At 36.1% G+C, this 22152-nt stretch overlaps 1 protein-coding gene across 6 annotated transcripts in view; it reads left to right on the plus strand.

The window, feature by feature from the left end:
• Window positions 1-22152, plus strand: part of ABCA8 (ATP binding cassette subfamily A member 8) — a 69224-nt gene that overhangs the window by 24588 nt on the left and 22484 nt on the right. For all 6 annotated transcript variants that reach the window (XM_053910424.2, XM_053910423.2, XM_045182223.3 and 3 more), the window contains 14 exons: window positions 1560-1701; window positions 2027-2212; window positions 3188-3335; window positions 6250-6418; window positions 8139-8197; window positions 9106-9216; window positions 9968-10143; window positions 10608-10727; window positions 10976-11114; window positions 11722-11812; window positions 14956-15095; window positions 17323-17442; window positions 19638-19836; window positions 21142-21308. In XM_053910424.2, coding sequence (XP_053766399.1) covers window positions 1560-1701; window positions 2027-2212; window positions 3188-3335; window positions 6250-6418; window positions 8139-8197; window positions 9106-9216; window positions 9968-10143; window positions 10608-10727; window positions 10976-11114; window positions 11722-11812; window positions 14956-15095; window positions 17323-17442; window positions 19638-19836; window positions 21142-21308 — 1967 coding nt within the window. The remainder of the gene's footprint in view (window positions 1-1559; window positions 1702-2026; window positions 2213-3187; window positions 3336-6249; window positions 6419-8138; window positions 8198-9105; window positions 9217-9967; window positions 10144-10607; window positions 10728-10975; window positions 11115-11721; window positions 11813-14955; window positions 15096-17322; window positions 17443-19637; window positions 19837-21141; window positions 21309-22152) is intronic.

The raw sequence follows: 22152 nt of genomic DNA on the forward strand, positions 1-22152 counted from the left end.
ATGATTTTCTACCTTTTTCCTATGATTGGAATAAATTGTCCTTACTATAATGCTTACCAAGCTAAGGCTGGGGGTGATTATATATCTCTGACTGAAGAAAGAACATCAGGCTTGTGTTTTCTGGATGATTGCAAAGCAAGGGTAATGGGGGATGGCCAGTGAGCCCACAGGTGAGAGTGTAGGAGAAATGATAGCCATTGGTGTGTAAGCCGGAAGTGGGATTTAAGCCAGGATGAGATTCAAAGGCAAAAAAAAGAAGAGATCAAGGATGAGAAACTCTTTTTTGGAGATCAGGGATAATGGATATATTTGAGGGAGCAAACTGACAGAACAGGATGGTAAATAGGGGCCGGGTAACTTGAATGTAAAATGTCAGAAGTTTAGTAATTCTAGGTATGGACAAGGTCCTGTGGGAGGACTTGTGAATAATTGACTGAAAGGGAGTGAAGTGATGTTGAAAGTGAGGAGGAAGTGAAATAACAGAGAGGTAAGAGAGCCAGGTGAATTATGCAGGTGGGAACAAATCCAGAGGCTGTAAGAAAAACCTACAAAGCAAAATTGACCTCTTTATCAAGTTAATAGTTGATAAAGGGAAGTATAGTGAAACAATGAAATCTAAGGACTCTAGGGCCAAAATGCCTGGACTGGAAACATAGTTAGCATCCTTGTCCAGCTGGCTCTTTGTCTATAAAATGAGAAAAATAATGGTATTTCTGCATTGAACTGTGAGAATAAGTGATGTAATATTCACTAGGTTCCTAAAACATTATCCAGCACAGAATAATTGCTAAATGTGTCAGCTATTATTTTGTTGGTTCAACTGCTGTTTTGTTTTTGTTTTTAATATCATTTCATTATGCTCTTCAAAGGATATTAATAAACAAGTCAAAGTAATTGAATAAAGGAAAGTAAACTATCCTAGCTTAACAGAAAGTGAATAAAGTTACAGGCAAATATGTAGACTCTTTGGTGTACACACTCAGAGAAAAGACAAAACAGCTTTTGGAAAAAAGAAGTGATAGAATTACACATAAGGAAGAAATTTTTTATCTCCAAGGAAATTCAGGAATCTTCTCACCCCCAGAGTAGAGAAAAGGATCTGAGATTCACTGAGAGGCTACCGCTTACTCAGACAGGGTCCTACATGGACATGACCTCTTTGAGTCCTCATTGTAGTGTTATTCCAAGTGTCCAGAACAATAAAAGGACTTAGAGGTGTTACAGAGTGTATTCAAGGTCACAGAGTAAGGATGCAGCAGAGAAAATGTAGAACCAAAATCTATCAGACTAGAAGCCTGTTCTTTCCTTTTCTCACAGTAATGTGCATGTATGTATCTGTGCGTTTCTGGAATTAATTTTAGGAAAAAAGAATATTCTTAATTTCTTAGGAATTTTTCCTGAAACATTTACCTAGTATTTACTATCCTAAACTCTCAATAAATATGTGCTGGATAACTGAATGTATGCTTAGAGTGAATGAATCAATTATGATAGAATCCATGGTAGGTTCTTTCCAACTGAACATGAAATACTAAAATAACATTCTGTTCCCACTTCAGGCTCTCCTGGGGTTTGCTCTATGCTGGCTTCATCTTCATTACTAGCCTTTTCTTGGCGCTTATTGTAAAATCTACCCAGTTTTTACTTTGGGCTGGCTTCATGGTGGTCTTCACCCACTTTTTCCTCTATGGATTGTCTTTGGTGAGTTGGTGAATGAAATATTTTTTTCCCATCTAACTCTTACCCTAAGGATCAAGTGTTGGCTTTCAAGTCGGTTATTATTCTCCATATCCCTTTTCTTCTCTGCCTGCTGTGTTTGCACAAGAGAAAGTCTGTAGACGGCCATTTGATCCGTAGTGTTTTGTAATGCCGACTGGTAGTGCCCATTTCAGATCATTGTTTTGTATTTCATACATAGGCTAATTATAGCATATAACTCTGATTTTGTATATTCAATTTCCTATTTTATTATGCTAGGAATAATTCATGGAAAAACATAAACCAACTGTGTCTTCTCTCATTTTAGATAGCTTTGGCTTTTCTAATGAGCGTCTTGATAAAGAAATCTTTTCTCACGGGCCTGGTCGTGTTCCTCCTCACTGTCTTTTGGGGGAGTCTAGGATTCACGGTGTTATACAGACATCTTCCTGCACCCTTGGAGTGGCTGTTAGGTTGTTTCAGCCCGTTTGCCTTCATGCTTGGAATGGTCCAGGTGAGAAGCCACCTAATTGTTTACTAATGACATTCCTGAACCATCTTTCCTCTCTGGAATTTTTTTGTATTACATTATTTACTTTACTAAAATGAAACACCAATAAAGTTTTGGAAGTATTTACCTCAGCAAAATAAGCCATGGAGTGAGTGGGGAAAAAAAAGAAGGCTGATATATAATTCTTTACAGTGTTGTTTTCTTTGGCTACTAATTAAATATAGACATGATGTTACAAATCTAATACTAAACAAGTCTTCCAGTTCATATTTTGACTGAGTCATTGACCAGCACACATGATTATAAAAACCATAAAGTAAAAGAAAAGAAAATTCAAAATTAAGAACACCTTGAAAATGCATTGACTTGTAAATTACATACCTGTTCATAAAATGCCATCTTTCTTCATCTGACTCTCACTGACCTTACTTTGCCATCCCTCCAATTAAGCAGTGATGCCAACCATTGCATATCCATTATTTAGTGCTTCACAGAAGGACTGTCAATTATAAAGTACTCCTTAGCCTGAGCATTATAGGCCTGCCCCCTTTTGCCGGTGGGTGAATAGGTAAAGCATGCAACTCGTTCTTCTTAATCACACCAGTGGTCTTTCCAAGAAGATGAATTCTCTCTATGAGCCATTATCAAGGAGCATCACGCTTTTTCCCCTTGTTCTATTTGGTAAAAATTTATCTAAGGCTGAGCTCAAATGTCATCTTTCCCCATGCTTCCCCACCTCTTCCTAATGCTCCCCTTTCATTTGGAACGTATTTTAAACCATCACAGTTACTAAAATGCATTGTAGTTGCTGGCATGCACATGCTTTCCAATGGATTTGAGAATTGTAAAGGAGGCGGTCTTATTCAACTTTGCATGGCCGGTATGGGGCAAAGAGTAGCTATTTTATTTTTATGCTAAACCTATTTAAAATGTATCATAAACCAAACTTCCTTTAATGAATTACTTTTTAACTTTCAGCTCCTACGTATGGACTATGATTTGAATTCTAATGCACTTCCTGATTCATCGGACTACTCAAGTCAAATAATAGCAACAAATTTTATGTTGGCTTTTGATACTGTCCTCTATCTGGCACTGATGATTTATTTTGAAAAAATTTTGCCAAGTGAGTAGTGATACAATTAAAATCGAGCGCCATCTCAACAATTTTATTTCCTAAACTGAATTTCCTGACACATGTGTGGTTTATATATTTTAAGACCTACTTTGTGCATCAAGAGCGTTGACATGAGCAAGTTCGCTGCCACTGAACAAATTAGTTCTTTATTTCTCTCTTGCTATTTAGACTGGACAGAAGTAAAGGCTGAATTTTGCTTATAGAATCCCTAACTTTTGTTTGCACTTCACTCTCCTCTAAGTGTATGGCTTGTTTCTTTTTGAAGAGATGCTTAGAAAGCTAGTTCCTGAGTGGGTTTGCCTTGATACTTATGGAAATTTATAGCTGCTTTGTCTATTTTTCCCAGTGGTTCTGAGCCCTGGCTATACATTGGAACCACCTGGGGAACTTTAAAAAACTTCCAGTCCCAGCTCAACTCCAACAGATTCTGGCTTATTTAATTAGCAGTGGGACCAGGAAATCTATGTTTTTATAAGTCTCTGTGTGGTGTCACAATAGGAAAGTCAATAGGTGATAAATTTCCATTTTTATCACCTTACAACATAAAAGAATATGAATTCCATAAAAGCAGGGATCGGTTTTGTTCACAGATGGACCCCAAGCACCTAAGTGCCTGGTGCATGCTAGGGACTCAGGAAATACTTGTGGCTGAAATGTTGGTTTATTTTTTTTCTCGCTCCTTTTATAATCAAAGGCAGAGTCTGTATCTTTTACTTCCGCATTTCCTATTCAAAACAGAACACCAAGAACCTTTATAATACCAAATAATCCAGAAATCCCACTTCTGGTATATATTCAAAGAAAATAAAATCACTATCTCGAAGACACATCTATATTCCCATGTTTATTGCAGCATTATTCACAGCAGCCAAGACATAGAAACAACCTAAGTGTTCCTCAGTGGGTGAATAGGTAAAGAAAATGTGTCGTCTACCTGTCTATCTACCTATCTACCTATCTACCTATCTACCTATGTACCTATCTATCTATCTGTCTGTCTGTCTATCTACCTACCTACCTATAGTAGAATATTATTCGGCCTTAAAAAAGAAGGAAATTCTGTCATTTGCAACAACATGAATGAACCTAAAGGACATTCTGCTAAGTGAAATAAGCCAGACATAGAAAGATAAACGTGGCACCTCACTTATAGACGGAATCTAAGAAGGTCAAACTCACAGTCACGGAGAGTCAAATGGTGGGGGTAGGGGTGGGTGGAGACATAAGAGATGCTGGTCAAAGGTCACAAATATTATAAGATGAAGATCTGAAGATCTAATGTACAACATGGTAACTATAGTTAATATACTGTATGCCTGAAATTGGCTAATATAGACCTCATGTGTTCTTACCTCACACACACACACACACACACACACACACAGAAAAATGGAAATTATGTGAGGTGATGGATAGGTTAATTAGCTTATTGGTGGTAATTATTTCACAAAACATCAGATTGTACACCTTAAATGCATATACAATTTTTTGTCAATCATACTTCAATAAAGCTGGAAAAAATTATGACAATCACTAATGAAATAAACACAGTGAGCAGGTCAAAAAGTCATCACTGACAAACACTTGTAGGAAGGGAAGAAGGGGAAAGAGGGAGAATGAAGACGCACAGCGAGGTCTTGGAACAGCGACTGGCTCATGTTATCTTTTTTAGACAGTCCCTTAGGTAGTTATTGTCCCTTAGGAACAGTACCTCTGCCTTTGAGAAGAGTCCAGGAAAATAGATGTCAGATCTACAATTTTGGGCTCATGCATTTATTATACCATTGGAATTATTTGTATCATCCATTCATTAAGCCTGTACTTAATTAAGCCTGAATTTGAGCAAGGTGACTTCATTAAAAAATTCTTTTAAAGATAAGAAGTATGAATGATAGAAAGGAAAATTAACTATATAAAATGATAAGATCATGTATTAATAAAATTCGTGACAGCATGTATCCAATTACAGCTTTTATTTGCTTGTATATGCTTTTATTTGCTAGGCTCCCTAATCCAGGGGAAAAGACAGTTACTGATAATATACCATATGCCAGGTATTGAGAGAGTGCTCAGTATATACTTACTGCATGAATGAAAGACTGAGCAAATAAAAAGTAAGCAGAAGTTTGAAACCTACCAATCTTTACAGTGGAGGTCACTTATAGAATATTACAGAAATACAGTTCTTCCATTTCATAACGTCTCTTAACATGCAGGAAAACAGAGGTGATAATTAAGTGCAAATATACTGTGGATTAGTTTCCAAAAAAAAGTTCATGGACAACATGTTCTACAAGCAGATCACCAATTTGCATCAGAGGGAATTTATAGTTTAGAGATGAGATAAAGCGTAAATACAAATTAGCTTTGTAAAATTCCACTCTGTGTTAAATGTCAATAAATTCTTTTGCCCCATTCTCTCCCTTTCTTACAGTGTGTCACTTCTTTTTGTTAGATCCTAGTTTACCTTCTCTCGGAATATTGGTTTTATGTATCCAATAGTCACTTCGCGGTTTCTTCCTCCTTTGCCCGTGTAGTAACACACGGACTCCTAGGTAGAACTCAGCACGCCCAGCATATCTTGAGCCTTATATCACAACATCTGGCTTTCTTGGGGTTGAGAAGAGTCTTAATATTTATTTAAGTTCCTCTGGAATTATTTAAAGTCACAGCTTCAGCTTCTTTCTTTGGGAGCAATTATCACCATAGAGAGATATCTTAATGATTATTTTTTTCCCTTAGAGGGCTATACATATCAAAACGTGTATTTCCTTGTGTCAGCCATGTGTTCAGGTTTACTGGCAAAAGTTTACATTGCTATGCTTACACTGCTATGCTGCATTGAGGTGACGCTCTCCCTTAACGTGGTGATTGACCCAGTGTTTGTTTCCTGGCTATGTAGATGAACACGGACGTCAGTATTCGCCCTTGTTTTTCCTGAAGTCCTCATTTTGGTCACGACAGCATAACGCTGGCCATGTGACCCTTGAAGATGAAATGTATTGTGATCCTTCGTCTAACGACTCTTTTGAACCAGTGTCTCCAGAATTCCATGGGAAAGAAGCCATCAGGTAACAAGGGTACAAGTGGAAAACAGGCCAAAGGCTGAGGAGCTACTAGTTCGCACCTGAAACAAGCAAAGCTCTCTTTAGAGCCCTGTAGATGGCTCGCACCTAACCTCATCCATGCTAGTCCATCACTTCCCAGGTCAAGTTTAAAGAAATACCCCTTTGTCCTTGGTTGTGTTATGTTGTTGACACTTACATAAATACAAACTGAGATTTCGCCCATGAAGATACTTTGACAAAACCCTTGTCTAAATTCTCAATCTTTTATCTGTTGGCTTCTCCAACCTTAGCCTCGGCCTCACTCGTTTCTTGCCTGGATTCATTTACTGATACTTCTCTTCCACCTCATTTATCATACTTCCTACTTTTTTATCTCAATTTTTTAATTTCTCTTTTCTCTTCTATTTATTGCCTTTTCAAAGAGGATGAAAGAGTAGGGAAGAGGAAGGAAAAAGGTCCCAGAGATAATCACAAAGTGAATGGAGGGAGATGTGCCTTTTAGAATATGTTTTATTTGAGCCTCGTGATTTTATTTCCAAATTAATAAAGAAGAAGAAGAAATTTCTCAACATCCCAGACTATTCAAATCGTATTTATCCATCTGTGGCCAGCGTATGTCAGTCAGTCCTCTGTGAACTGTCTCAAGTTACCCCACCCTACTGAGCTTCTAGAACCATTTCGTATTTTTTGTTTTAATCTGTCCCATATTTATCTTTCATGCTTATATTCATCCTGTGACCAAAGGTAGGTTTAACCTCCAGCAGATCAGCTTGGAGCAAAGCAATGGCTTTACTTGATGTGGTTATAAGTTTTTCTGTCTCTTTAGCACCGCACCTAACTATAAATACTATAGAATGATGGTAAAGTGGGATTAAAACAGAGGTGAGAAAATCTAAACAGTTCGTATGAACGGAACCTGAATTGTCTGATAAATAGATGATAAAATAAGATACATACATTTGATTCAGTTTATGGATTATATATTTACCCAATAAAACAAAATACATAAAATGCCTAGGATTCCAGATCCATAATAGCACCTAACATGTTAATTCCATTCTTTCCTATTGCCATAATCATCTTTGAATATTTACCAAGAACCAAGTACTATGCATGCAAGATGAAATATTTCACTCACCCTTTAACATAACCCTGAAGCACTCCAAATTTTCAGGTTGCAGAAGCTGAAATTTACCTAGAATAAGTACACTGGTTAAGGTAACAGAGCTACTAAGGGGTATAGATGCGATGAGCTCAGTTAGGTAGAACTGTAAAACCTATGCTCTCATATTATGACCTCAGCCTCTCTCCCTTACCCACCCTGACCTTGATTCAGTATAACCAAAGATATCCCCACCCCGAGTCAGTAGTTCACAATGAGTTAGTCAGTATCTGAAGCCCACATTATCTCTTGGTCTAGCTTTCTGGTTCTCAATAATAATGTCAGGTTACATCTCAATCATTGGAATCATAAGATTTGGTGATGGGTTCCAAGGATAGGTAAATTTTAAAACCTTCACAGGTGAAGGCAATGTGCAGCCAAGGCCAGGAAGAAATACTCTAGCTGGTATTCTCTCACACAAGCATGACTTCGCACGAGTAAAATCCCAGATCTTCCTACACCATGAAGAGAAGGTCCATCCAAACCTCGAATTAAATCCCAACCTAGAGTTACAAACTGAAGAACATGGTCATAACTTGAAGTCTCTTTTCTTTATTTTAGAATCAGAAATGTTACAAAAGAATATAAAGGAAAGCCTGATAAAATAGAAGCCTTAAAAGGTAAAAAAAATATTTAGTTATTATATTGATCTTAATTTTCTGATTGATTGGTTGACTGATCGATTGATTTTGCTCATGGTGAGAAATTACTGGTGGTATTTCAGTTTGAAATTATTTAGCCATATGACAAAATTTCCTTTCCAACACATTATTCCTGCTGCATAAAAGTTAGAAAAATTGGAGTATGTTTTAGCTATACATATATAATTTGAAAGATATACTGTGTAATACTGAGGCAGTCTAAGGCTATTCTAGGTTGTTTCCTACAAACTTAAATTTTCTTCTGTAATTCCAGAGCTATTGTTGATATTGCTATTTGTACTTTGTACAAAAAAAGTCATATACATCAAAGGATTTTCATCCACATAACAATTTACTGAACTATTAATCTATCCTTTAAGTCAATAAATATTAACATCCAGCCCTGGCTGGTGTGGCTCAGTGGATTGAGTGCTGGCCTGTAAACCAAAGGGTCACCGGTTTGATTCCCAGTCAGGGCACATGCCTGGGTTACAGGCCGGGTCCCCAGTTGGGCACATGTGAGAGGCAACCACACATTGATGTTTCTCTCCCTCTCTTTAAAAAAAAATAAAAATTAACGTCCACCTACCATAAACCAGGCAATGTTAGTGAACCTAGAAGTATGAGACATGTTTTCTGACTTTAAACCAGGTAATTTCAAAATTTCAAAACAGGATCAACATACAAATTTGTTAAAGGGTATATTTTTAATTTTGAGTTTAATAACCTAGTATATTCATATTTAGAAAATATAGCCATTCAAGGGAACAAAAATAATGAATTTACCTCCACAATCAACTTGTAATTTGAATTATTTTCTTTCCTACCTACCTGTTTTCCTTCTCTGCTTTCTCCCATCCTTCTTTCCTTTACTTTTTCCTTCCTAGATCTGACATTTGACATATATGAAGGCCAAATCACTGCAATACTTGGTCACAGTGGAGCTGGAAAATCGACCCTGTTAAACATCCTTAGTGGGTTATCTGTTCCCACCAAAGGTAGGAGGTTTTTCTCCAAAGTCACGTTGACAAATAAATCAGCTGTTAACATAAAGTGCTTTTGATCATTAATCACAAACACAGATTACCAGGGAAAAATGGAAGTTAACTGATAGTACTTTGCTATAAAGGCATGCAATTTTTACCATTCATTACCATTGTATCTGTTAGCTTTTGTGGCAAGACAAGCATCCCTGAAACGAATGGCTTAAAATAAAAATATTTGCTTATTTCTCAGGATTCTGTGGGTTGCCTGGCAGTTTTTCTGCCTGGCCTAAAGTGGCTGGGGCTGGACATGTTAGCATAGCCTCACTCACGTACATGGAGCTCTAGTTAGGACCACAGCACCTCTCTTCCTACATGGCCTTTCATCCTCCAGGAAGCTAGCTGGGATTCTTCACCCTGTGATTGACATCCATGATCCCAGAAGCAAAAAGACAGCAATCCCAGGGTAGAGGCACCTCTGCTTATATTACATTTACTAAAACCATTTACTATAGAGCTACATCTAACTGTGAGGGGTGGATAAACAGCCTATATCTTAATGGAAAAAAGATGCAGAAAGGACCTGTCTCCCCCCTATATACCACACAACTAAAATGGAAGTTTATAATATATAGCCTGAATTGTATTGTCTAAACCTTGAAGAAAAAAATCATATATCTAGAATGTAGTTAATAACTATATAGTGAATTTTCATTTAGAAAAATCTTAAATGTAATCTGATATTAACTTTTAATCTTTGTTATAGGTTTAGTCACAATGTACAACAATAAACTTTCAGAAACGGCTGACCTAGAAAATATCAGCAAGCTCACTGGAATTTGCCCCCAATTCAATGTGCAATTTGACTTCCTTACTGTGAGAGAAAATCTCAGGCTCTTTGCTAAAATAAAAGGAATTCAGCCACAGAGAGTGGAAGAAGAGGTACATAAATATGTTAGAACTAGTACATTGGTCAAAATGAAATTGTTAACTCTGTTTCCACTGAATTTTTATGCTGTTATTAAATTATCTTTGAGCAAAATCATTGCATGAAATTTGGACAAAGAAATATAATTAGATAACATCTAGCATTTACATATAATTCACAATATGCTAAGCATTCTTCTTAACTTTAAATATAATAATTCATTTGATCCTCACAACAACTCTATGAGGTAAGTGCTATTATTATTCCCATTTTACATGTGTGGAAACTGAGGTCCAAGAGAACAGGTAACTTGACCAAGACTCTGCAGCTAGTTCATGTGGAATGGCATTCAAACCTAGTCAGTTTGGCTCAGAATCCACACTTTTAACTGTTACACTTTACACTCTTGTATTTACAAATTTTAAAAATTAAAAAAAGAAAATTTTGGTTTGTGATACAAATGTTTTCATTTGGTTAGATACAAAGAGTTTTGATGGAACTGGAAATGAAAAATATTCAGAATGTCCTTGCTCAAAACTTAAGTGGCGGACAGAAAAGGAAACTCACCATTGGGATTACCATTTTAGGAGATCCCCAGGTAAGTCAGAGGAAATTTAGCAATGAATTCAAATTTTTAAAAATGAAACTTTTGGGTTGGGTAGTAGTCCAAACCTTTTATTTGCAGAGGACATCTGTGATAAAATATTTATGATGGGACATTAAATATAAAAACAAAATCCTAAACACAATGTCCTTTAAAATATAAACAGTATGATTTCAACATGTTTTCTGGGAGCACTATATACCTTATTGGAAAACCTGTTTATATACACCTCTCTTCTGCAGGTTTTGCTCTTAGATGAACCAACTGCTGGATTAGATCCCTTTTCAAGGCATCAAGTGTGGAACTTGCTGAAGGAGCGGAAGATAGACCATGTGATCCTCTTCAGTACTCAGTTCATGGATGAGGCTGACATCCTGGCTGGTAATTGCCGGTTTCCCTTTAGTATCATGATGAAGACTTTATGAGATTTGAAAAACATGGATTATTGCTGAGCAGCTGTATTTTGTAGGCTGGTCATCTAGTTATGTGAGGCTACTGGAAAAGCTGGTAATGATACAAACTGGGCCCAAGACTCTTACTTTCAACCACTTCTGTGTGTCTCCTAGAATTTTGAGTCATTTGAATATATAGGGGCATGATCTGCCAGGAAACCCACTTCTTTCGAAGTAAGTTAGAGTCTATATTCAAAGGATTCATTAATCCTTTTACTCACAGTTGAAGTAAATCAACTTGACATGCTAAAATGATTTTGATGTTTGGTCCATTAATATGTATCATGTGATGATGCTCTATATTCGGTGTTAGAGGTTATACACATAACCTCCCTGACTGGCTGGAAGGAAAAACTGCCAGAAGTATATAAATAAGATTGAAATATGTCTACTTCAATGAGTCTTTATGAAGCCCACGTTTGAAAATGTGGAAGTTCCTGAATTACAGCTGGGTCACCACAGACTGTGACTTGTCTTATCTTGGGACAGAATGGGCACCTTTTCGACAAACTTTCTTCTCCGCTCTTCCTTTTCAGATAGGAAAGTGTTTCTTTCCAAAGGGAAGCTGAAGTGTGCAGGCTCGTCCCTGTTTCTAAAGAAGAAATGGGGGATTGGATATCACTTAAGGTACAGCCACTTGAGAAGGGTGAAGGATGAGAAATGGGTAAATCAAAGCATGATGCTCGAAGCAACACATTACAACACACAAGGAAACCTTTTCTTATTATACACAGGTGTTTGTATAGACATATACACATTTACACCAATATGTATATGGAGATATATATCCAGATATAGATATATAGAGAGATACAGATATATGGAGTTACTATGTGTATGTGAGAGCTATTGATGGGTAGGTTTTAGAGATCAAGAATATAAGATAACCTAACAAAAAAGCTTAGATGAATGTGATAGAAAATGTATCCTCCAAACATTACTTGGGAAGGAAGAGATGTGTTGAGGGAACTTTTTCAACTGGCATTGTATTTTACAGCCTCATCATCTGTCAATCAGGGTTTCAACATTATCTCTCAAGCAGGCCCTTGTTTCTTCTTCTCCTCACTCCTCCTCTTCTTTCTTGCTCTTTCTCTCCTTTCCATCTTCCTCATTTCATTTTGATCATTATTTTTAAATAGTAGCATATTCTAGCTATTTTTGATTGATTGATTCAAAGATAAGATACTTAAATCTTTTACTTTGTGAGGTAGGAACTGTTGTTACTTTTACTCTGCAGGTGAAACTATAGGTTCCCTAGGTAAATAAGTGCAAGAATCAGGAATAGAACCTGCATGGTTTTAATTTCACATTTAGTATCCAAATCCATATTTTAAATTACTTTTTAATTTATACGTGAAGTGGCCAGTTGGTCTAAAACACAGCTCTGATTTATACCATCTACACTTTAAGAACTAAAACAAACCAAACATATGACAACAACAAGACAAAGCAAACAAAAATCTCCAGTGGTTCAGCTTTACTGACCAGGGTCCAAACTACATAACCAAATGCTGTTGTTGGTGTGGCTCACCATCCTAACTCCAAATCCTTCGCCCTTGCTCAATTCCATACCCTCTCGTTAAAATGAAATAGTCCTTCCTTGCACATGCCAGAGCGTGGCCTACATTTCTCAGTGTTGGAAAATATTTCCCGAATCTGGCGTTTTCTTGGGTCCATTTCAACCTATTCAAGTCCTAAAGAGTTATTTGATTGCCACCTCATGTAGCCTTTATTAATCTTCCCTCTCTGTGTATTGTCCCAATACTTTGATTTCTTAAGGCATTCATTCTGTTTTAATCTCTCCTGGGAAATTAAATAAACTCTCTGAATCTCAGTATTCTCACTTAAAGTGGGAGGAAAAATTCTTAGTTGCAAATACAGGTTATAGAAAAATCAATGAGATGGCGACCAGCACACTGCTTGGCAACATACCGTGTTCTCAAACTAAAAAATGCTGGCCGGGATCTCTGGCCAAGTCATGAGTCTCCTGGACAATAATTTGTATAATTGCCTTATTTCTTCTTCTAAATCTGGATCAGCAAACTATGGCCCATGAGCCAAATCCAGCCCACTTCCTGTTTTTGTGAATGAAATTTAGAGCACAGCCATGCCTACGTGTTTAGATATTGGGCAGGGCTGCTTCCATGTTACAAGGGCAGTGCAGTGATGAATAGTTGCAACAGAGATGTACTGGCCTGCAAAATCTAGAATACCCACTATCTAGCTATTTAGAGAAAAAGTTTGCTGACCCGCTCTTCTGAGCCATAAACTTGTACTGTTCATGCAGGCCTCTCTAGTGCCCAGCACAAGTTCTTCTAAGTGGCCAGGAAATATTTCATGAGTTGATAGCATCATCATGGAGAACAACTGTAATATTTTTTGTTTCATTCCATCAATGGATTTCACTGCTTCTAAAAATGGCTATTGTTCTTATGTGTTTATAATACCTTATGAGTAAATAGAATAATTTTGACTCAAGCATTTGATCAAATAAAATAGCTACAATTTTGAAGGGCTTGTTAAGTGCAAACATCACTAATATCCACTTCTTAGAACAACCCTAGATGTTAGCAATCATTATTCCATTTTACTAATGAGGAAACTGTTCAAATAGGTTAAGTAACACATTTCAAATGTCAGAACCAAGTTTCGAAGTCAAGTTACTGCCTTTATTTCATCTACTGTATATTTTATAACCTTGATTAATAATTTTCTTTTTGTTTTCCTACATTGGTATTTTTCTTTTATCCTCACTGGAAGATATGTTTATTGATATTTTAGAGAGAGAGGAAGGAGGAGAGACAGAGAGAGAAACATTCATGTGAGATAGAAAAATCGATTGTTTGCCTCCTGCATGCACCCCAACTAGGGGTCAAACTCACAACCTAGGTATATGCCCTGACTGGGAATCAAACCTGCAACCTTACTGTAGCTGGGATGATGCTCCAGCCAACTGAACCAGCTGGCCAGGGTTTTACACTGGTGTTTTTAAATGGGTACACTGATTTTCTCAATGATACTTTGTTCTTAATCAAAGTTCTAAAGTTAGCACTAAAGCGAAAAATTAGTTATCCCACCAACCCAAACCCACATTTATCCATAATTTGTTTCTGTATATAACCCTGTTCCCTTCATAACACTTACCACTATTGGTAATTATTTTACTTATCCACTTGTTTACTTCTTTTTTTTCTGTCACTTGCATTAGAAATTAAACTCCACAAGAGCAGGACAATGAGGCCAATGTTATTTAATTCACCATTGTATCCTCAGCATTTAGGATAATTTCTATCACATGCTAAGAACTTCACAAACTTTCATTGGATGATTAAATTGAACTGAACCTGTTTTGTGCCTAGGCCTGCCTATCAAAAGCCCCTTGTTCTTGTCCAGTCCCACAACCCTGTTTAGCCAACTTAAACTCCCTTCGAAACATCCTGAACATTTTCCATCTGGTAGTGTCCTGACTTGGCTGTGTTGCATCCCTGGTATCTTGGTAACTATTCTCCCCTTAATGACCTAAGTCAATATTTACCTTCTCTGGGCATCATCTCTGCATAACCTGACCCGTACTTCTGGTTAGCTCATTCTTTGATTTCCCCCATCCCATGTATATAATCTGATTGTTTTGTCTTCATTTTTCGTGTTTGGATGACCTATTTCTTGCATTAGATTTTATTTGAGTTTTCTTTGTCTCATAGAGACTAATGATTTTATTCGTGCAAATGGAGATGATGTCAAATAACATATATCTTTTTTTTGAACACCAGTCTGCAGTTGAATGAAATGTGTGTTCAAGAAAAAATAACATCCCTTGTTACCCAGCACATTCCTGATGCCAAATTATCAGCAGAAAGTGAAGGAAAACTTGTCTATACATTGCCTTTGGAAAGAACAAATAAATTTCCAGGTAATGTACATGAGCATCATGAAATGAAATATATAAATATTATTCATAATAACATGATAATTATTATAACTAACATTTATTGAGGGCTTACAATGTGTTCAGGTTTTTAAAGCATGATGTACAATAACTAGATTATTTTATCTACTATGGGAAATATTATATTCCAATGGTTGCGTTAGGCCTGGGCATTTTAAGGTGCTTTTTTTAGGTCTTCATTCCCTTTGTAGTGTACAGCAGAACATTCTAGCATTTATAATCACTCATAAACAAAAGTGGTTGAAAACCTCTGGCTTATTATGTTAAACAACCCCATGATATGGCTTGCTCTTCTCTTGACAAGACTTTTGTGAGAACTCTGGGTTTTTCAGGCCGATATATAACAGTTTACTTTTGAGAGCTGTTTTGAATTATCCATCAGGTAAATAGTTTCATTTCATTAGGGTCCGTTTCTGGAGATTTATCTTGTTCCTTTGTTTAGAACATCTTTGCCTGATGAGTTTTCATTTCCCTTGACTGTCTAGGTTGATGTGTGTGCATTAGATAAAGCAGGCACCTCCCCCAGTCTTCACGGACTGGCTTGGTGCTGGAGAAGGTCCCCACCCATCAGCGTGGTCAGCGAGTCCAAAGGCTTCTATTAACTAACTCCTTTGATTCTGAGGGAGAAGAAGGCAGCTGTGGGTTTTGTCAGTTCTCTCCTTGATGAGCCAGGGGCGTGTGGCTCTTACTGGCTAGCATGGTCACGGTGATGATGGCCGATGCCCCAGATCTTGATTATATTAATGTCAGTACTCTGGCTGGGATATTGCACTGTGGCTTTTTAAGACATTATCATTGGGGGAAACTGAAGAGAGTAGACAGACCTCTCTGTATTATTTTTTATGACTGCATGTGAATCTAAAATTATCTCAAAGAGCTTAATATTTTTAAAAACTACTATTTATGTTCATCAGTCAGAAAGTCTGCTCCCTGGTAATGTGGTCCGACAAGGGCCTGCACTGAATGGCTGAAATAACTAACCTCACCACATGCGTGGGAAACAAGGACACATAAATTACCCTCACAGAGTCATTCAAATACACTTTTCATGGTGACGACGCAAGTTAGTCCTTAGAACCATCAGGCAAAACGTTAATCGAGCCCTAGTTAATGTGCTTGTATAATAGTTAGCATTGAGAGGAGGTTTGTATAATTTTAGGGAAATGGAAGAAGGACGCATAATACTTATTAGCAGTTTAAATCTTACTTCTCCATGTTTCTGTATATGACACTAATTAAGACAAAGTTTTAAACAGATTTCACGCTGGGTGTTGGGCACACAACACAATATACAGATGATGTATTGCAGAACTGTGCACTTGAAACCTGTATAATTTTATAAACTAATGTCATCCCAATAAATTTAACTTAAAAAAAAGCTTTTCAACATATCTTTTTGCCCAGGGATAAGCTCCAGATTAAAGCCACAGGAGTTCTGTGATCATACCAGGATTTTAAATTAGGCTTTTATTTAAACTTCATTTAATTAAAAATTAGAATTCAAGTTCATCCAGACAGAGACATTGTTACTTGATTTAAGAACAATGATGGATGCAAAAGTATCATTGGTGAATGAGCTAAAGAATGAGTGGATACAGAGTTACTAGAAAGAATGCTATGACAATTTCTTAGTTTTCCAAGAAAATTCTGAGTCGCTTCTTCATTCTCTACCTATGAGATCCTGTGAATTCTTCTTCTAGAGTCAAAAGCAGAAGTTTTTAAAAGTGATTTATATCCTGTATACTTCCTTTGATAGATATTTTCCAAGCTGAAGAAGATTTACACAATCCAACTAATTCTCACAAAATTAGTTCTATCCCTTTGTTGGCTCTCTTTTGTACCTGTTCTCTGAAAAAGACTCTTCAATTAATTAGGCTTGGAGTTGAAAAATCTGAAGTTCCAGTATTAAATTTTAAAAGCAAGTCATAAAAAAACAAAAATGAAATTTTAATAGAAATACAAATAAATATAAATTAATATTTCATCAAAAGAAGTTTATGTATGAGCTGTAACACAATACAAAGAGTAATATAGATTTGAAAATGTTATCATAAAATGTTAGTTTTTAAAATGTCTGACATATCGCAAGCATAATTTCATATATTATTTGTGCTTTTGAGTTTGAAAACTTGTCCTCAGTTCATTTGTGATTTTTGTTGTTTTGATTTGCTACTGCGTATGTGTTTTTTAGAACTTTATGAGAATCTTGATCTCCGTCCTGACCTGGGAATTGAGAGTTACGGTGTTTCTATGACAACTTTGAATGAGGTGTTCCTGAAACTAGAAGGAGAATCAACTATTGATGAACCAGGTAATGCAAATGCATGAAAAGTATCATGTAAATATGTTCATAAGATTGAGTGCAGTATATACTTCTAGAAGAGACCATTCCAAAGACATGATTACAAAATGTTGGGTTCCATGATTAAGGCAATTCTTAGACAAGAATTTATTAAGGTGAAATGCAAACCTGTCACATTTGTTACATCCACTGCCAATTGCTTTAGTATTAAAGATGGCCCATTTTCTTCTACCCAAGGCTCATAACCTTCATTGTATCCCGTTTTCCAAGGGCAATTTCAGACAAAACACTTACTCTAAATCTCCCTCTCTGAGCATTTTCAATACGCCATCACACTGGCTGCTAGTCTCCATGGTTTCTGATGAAAAGTCAGCTCTACATCTTATTGAGGATTTCTTTGTATGATTACTTGTTTTTCTCCACTGCTCTCAAAATTCTCTTTCTGTCTTTGACATTTCAACAGTGATATCCTCAGTGCTAGACACCCTTGTATTTATCTTATGTGGTGTCTGTCAAGCTCCCTATTTGTACAGATTAGAGTTTTTCATCACATTTGGAAGATTTTAGCCACTAATTCTTCAAATATGCTTTCTGTCCATTTCTCTCTCTTCTGTCCTTCTGGAATTCCCATTATTGTATGCAGTAGTATATGTTAGTGTGCTTGATAGTGTCTCATATTTCTTTGAAATTTCACTTTTCTCCATTCTTTTTTCTTTCTGTTCCTTAGACTTAATAATCTCAATTTATCTTTTGTCATGTCTAGTAATCATCTCTTCCACCAGATGAAATCTGTTGAGCTTTTATTTTCTAACAATTTTTTTCAGTTATTATACTTTTCAAATATAAAATTTGTATTTGGTTATTTTCAATAATTTTTACATCTCTATTGGCATGCCCTGTTTAGTGAAACATTGTTGTCATACTTGAAGATTCCCAGGTGTGGTGTTCAATGTAAAAATAAATTGTGAGTTTTCTAAATATAATTGATATTGAAACTTTTAGTGTAGTCATAAAACATAACCTATGATTTAAAATCTTTTAAATTTATTGAGACTTGTTGAATCAGTATTTCATCTATTTTGGTGAATACTTCTTTTCTATTTAAAAACATTTATACACGCATACATATAAACACACGTGTGTGTTTATACAAATGTATGCATGTGCTATATATACACAGTACATGTATACATGCTACATGAATACCCTCTGGCGGGGCCGCTCAGCATGGATGCTTTCAGTTTGATCGATGTGGTGACATCATGCTATAAATATACATATTTTTAGAACTTCGGTTGTATGGCGAGTTGTGTAAATATCAATTTGGTTTAATTGGATGATAATGTTGTTCAAATAGTCTATGCCCTTACTGATGTTTTATTGCCTATATTTTCTATCATTCACAAGTGAGGGGTGGTAAAATCTCCAACTATAGTTCTAGATGTGTCTATTTTTGTCTTCTTCTCCCTTCCGTCAGGTAAGTGTTTACTCCGTGGACTTTCCATCTGTCATTAAGCACATATGCATGTAGGACTACCGTGTCTTCCTGATTAATTGCCTTCATTATCATGATGAAAGGTCCCTTTATACTCTGGTAATGGCATTTATCCTGAAGCCCAGTTTGTCTAGTCTTAATGCAACTGCTTTAATTTTAATGCAATCTGTGTTTGCCACTTTAAAATTTTTTCAACCCACTTGTACTTTCAATTTAAAATGCACTTTTTTATGCATTTTATTTAAATTCAGCATATCATTGAATTTTGCTTTTTATTACATTTACAATGCTTCTCATAGTGGTATGTTTAGTGCATTTATTTTTAATGTGGTTATTGCTCTAGTTTAATTTATAGTTAACCCCCAGTTGGTAACCCTCAATTGCTTGTTTCTCCAGGTGAACACCTAAGATAATTGTTTCCATTACCAAGTTTCCAAGCCACACCTAGGCACTGTGATGATCTTGTATACTTATCTTAACCTCTTTAATGTATTATCTGTATCTAAATTATCTAAGACCTTTCCAGTCCTTTTGTTCAAGAAATGAAACTTCCCACTGTTTATCCAGTTCATGGCAACAGCCAGTAATACCAAACGGTGCCTACAGTTATGTGGAAGACATTACCTGTGATGTCTTTGGTAAAACAAATGCCTATAGTAAGCTCGATCTGAAATGGGGTTTTGTGCATTACTTATTTTGTGTTTTGTAGATATTGCCACTTTGGGAGAAGTACAAGCAGAAGGAGCTGGAGACACAGAAAGACTTGTTGAGATGGAACATGTTCTCTCTTCACTTAGTGAGATGAGGAAAACAGTAGGTGGCATGGCTCTGTGGGGACAGCAAATCCTCGCAATTGCAAGGGTCCGCTTCTTGAAGCTAAAGCATGAAAAAAAAGCCCTTTTATCACTGTGAGTACCAGAGTGCCATAGCTTTTGTTCAGTCAATGCGTTAAAAGAAATTAAGGTCTAAAACCAAGAGAAAACAAACAAAAATAAATTTCTGCATCTATAAAACTAGATAAAGTATAATACTGTCTAGTTCATGGTCCTAGTTTTAATCTACTAGCAGAGTAGCAGGTGGAATGTATAACTTCTCAGAGCCAACTTTAGGAGAAAAGTTAAAGTAACGTAATATTGGCTCTCCTTTAGATTTTCTGTGGCAGGCAAGGGACACATTGGAATATAGATCTTTTTTCCCCAGTATTCATATCCCAGTCATCTAACCATGCTACTGATGCTTCCCGGGAAGTCCTGACTCTCCCATTATATCCTACTTGCTCTAACCTCTAACCTAGATGCCATGGCTTCCCTCCAGCACTGTTAAGTGCTGATAGCTCACTCTCCATACCTACTGCATGCATGATGGGCACCATCCCTGCTCCTAAGAATGAATGATAGCACTTCTCATTAGTACCCTGGTGTCCACAGAACTTTAGCTGCCCGTCAGTGCCTTGTCTATGAATACGTTGATTAAACATCAAAAAAATAGGAAACTTGGTACATCATAGAATCTCAATAAGTCCTTGCTAAATAAATAAGTAATGAGAATTCCCTGAGATTCTTTGACAGGGAGGTTAGCATAATTTAAGAAAAATCTTTACAATTGATCTGGCAACACTGTAGAAGTGTCTTGAGAGATGCCAGTCAATTAGCAAGAATTGAGACATGATGTAATATTGTAAAATTAGAAACTAGGAATCGGGAAAGATTCCAAAATAAGATACAATAAAAGTATAATAAAATTTTTCAATTTATATGGAGAACACAGAAATGTAGAGAGTAAAAAATAATTGAAAATTCAAGCCTAGAGATTCAAGAAATCATACAGTCATCCCTAAGAGAAATAGGGACTGTGTGAAGAGGATTGAACGTGAAGGAAGTTGGGTATAAAGTGTTGATGAACTAGCACTGTACTGGAATTCCAGGAAGAAGCAGAATCTGAACATAGAGTTAAAGGACACATATCCCATGAAATTGTGCTAAAGGCCAGAGAGGAACAAGAAATGAACAAAAAGACAAATCTATATTTTATCGTGTCTAATTTAGAGGTTAAAAAAGAAGAACAAAATACTCCATAAATGAGTCAGAGAGCTATATGTTTAATTTCCATGATTTCTTAAGCTATAATTTTTAAATTATAATCTGCCTAGACAGTTTTAAAAGGTTAGAGAATGACTGTGCACTCATTCACATTGGTACTTTTCTTCTGTGTAGTCTATCGATCCTCGGAATAGGAATTATACCTCTTCTTTGGGAGTTCATCATCTATAAATTAGATGCAAGCAGTTATACTTGGGAACTTACTCCTCACTTATACTTCCTTGCTCCTGGACAACAACCACATGATCCTCTCACTCAATTATTAATCATCAATAAAACAGGTAATAATATGGTGAATGCTTCATTTCCAAAACATTCACTGTTCAGAGTATTACGTAGAAAACAAACATGAATGAAAAAAAATGAACTTTTTACTTCTTTAGCGTGTGTTCAAAACAGTTTTTGAGGCTGGGGGATGACAAATATACAAGCCCAAAATGGAGCACGAATTAAGAAAGTATTTGCCACAAAAATAAATAAATAAAATTTTTAAAAAGTATTTGCCAAGGAGAAATAAATTATATGACGGTATTTTGCAAAGTAAAAGAGTTTGTAGCCCAAAAAACATTTTAACAGCTTGAGATAGAATTCAAATGCCATATTTATTCATTTAAAATGTACACTTCAATAGTTGTTAGTGTATTCATATAATTGTGTAATCACTAGAATTCATTTCAGAATATTCTCATCTCAAAAATAAATCCCATACTCATTAGTCATTATTCCCATTCACTCTGCCCCCCAGCTCTGATCAATCACGACTTCATTTTCTATTTCTATGGATTTGCTACTCTGGACTTTTAACATGAATAAATTCATACGATATGTGATCTTTTGTGCCTGGCTTCTTTCACTCAGCGTGATGTTTTCAAGGTTCACCTATATTGTAGCATGTGTCAGTACTTTATGTTTTTAATTATTGAATAATATTCTATCAAATACATATATCACATTCATCAGAGGGTAGATATTTTGGGGTTTTTTTTTCAATAATTAGCTATATGAACAATACTGCTACAAACATCCAGGTACTTGTTTTTAATGAATGCAGGGTTTTTTTCATTTATTTGAGATATAAACCTAAGAGCAAAAGTTCTGAGTTACATGGTGACTATGCTCAATTTT

The sequence above is a fragment of the Desmodus rotundus genome, chromosome 9 (assembly GCF_022682495.2).
Source record: "Desmodus rotundus isolate HL8 chromosome 9, HLdesRot8A.1, whole genome shotgun sequence".
Lineage (NCBI taxonomy): Eukaryota > Metazoa > Chordata > Mammalia > Chiroptera > Phyllostomidae > Desmodus > Desmodus rotundus.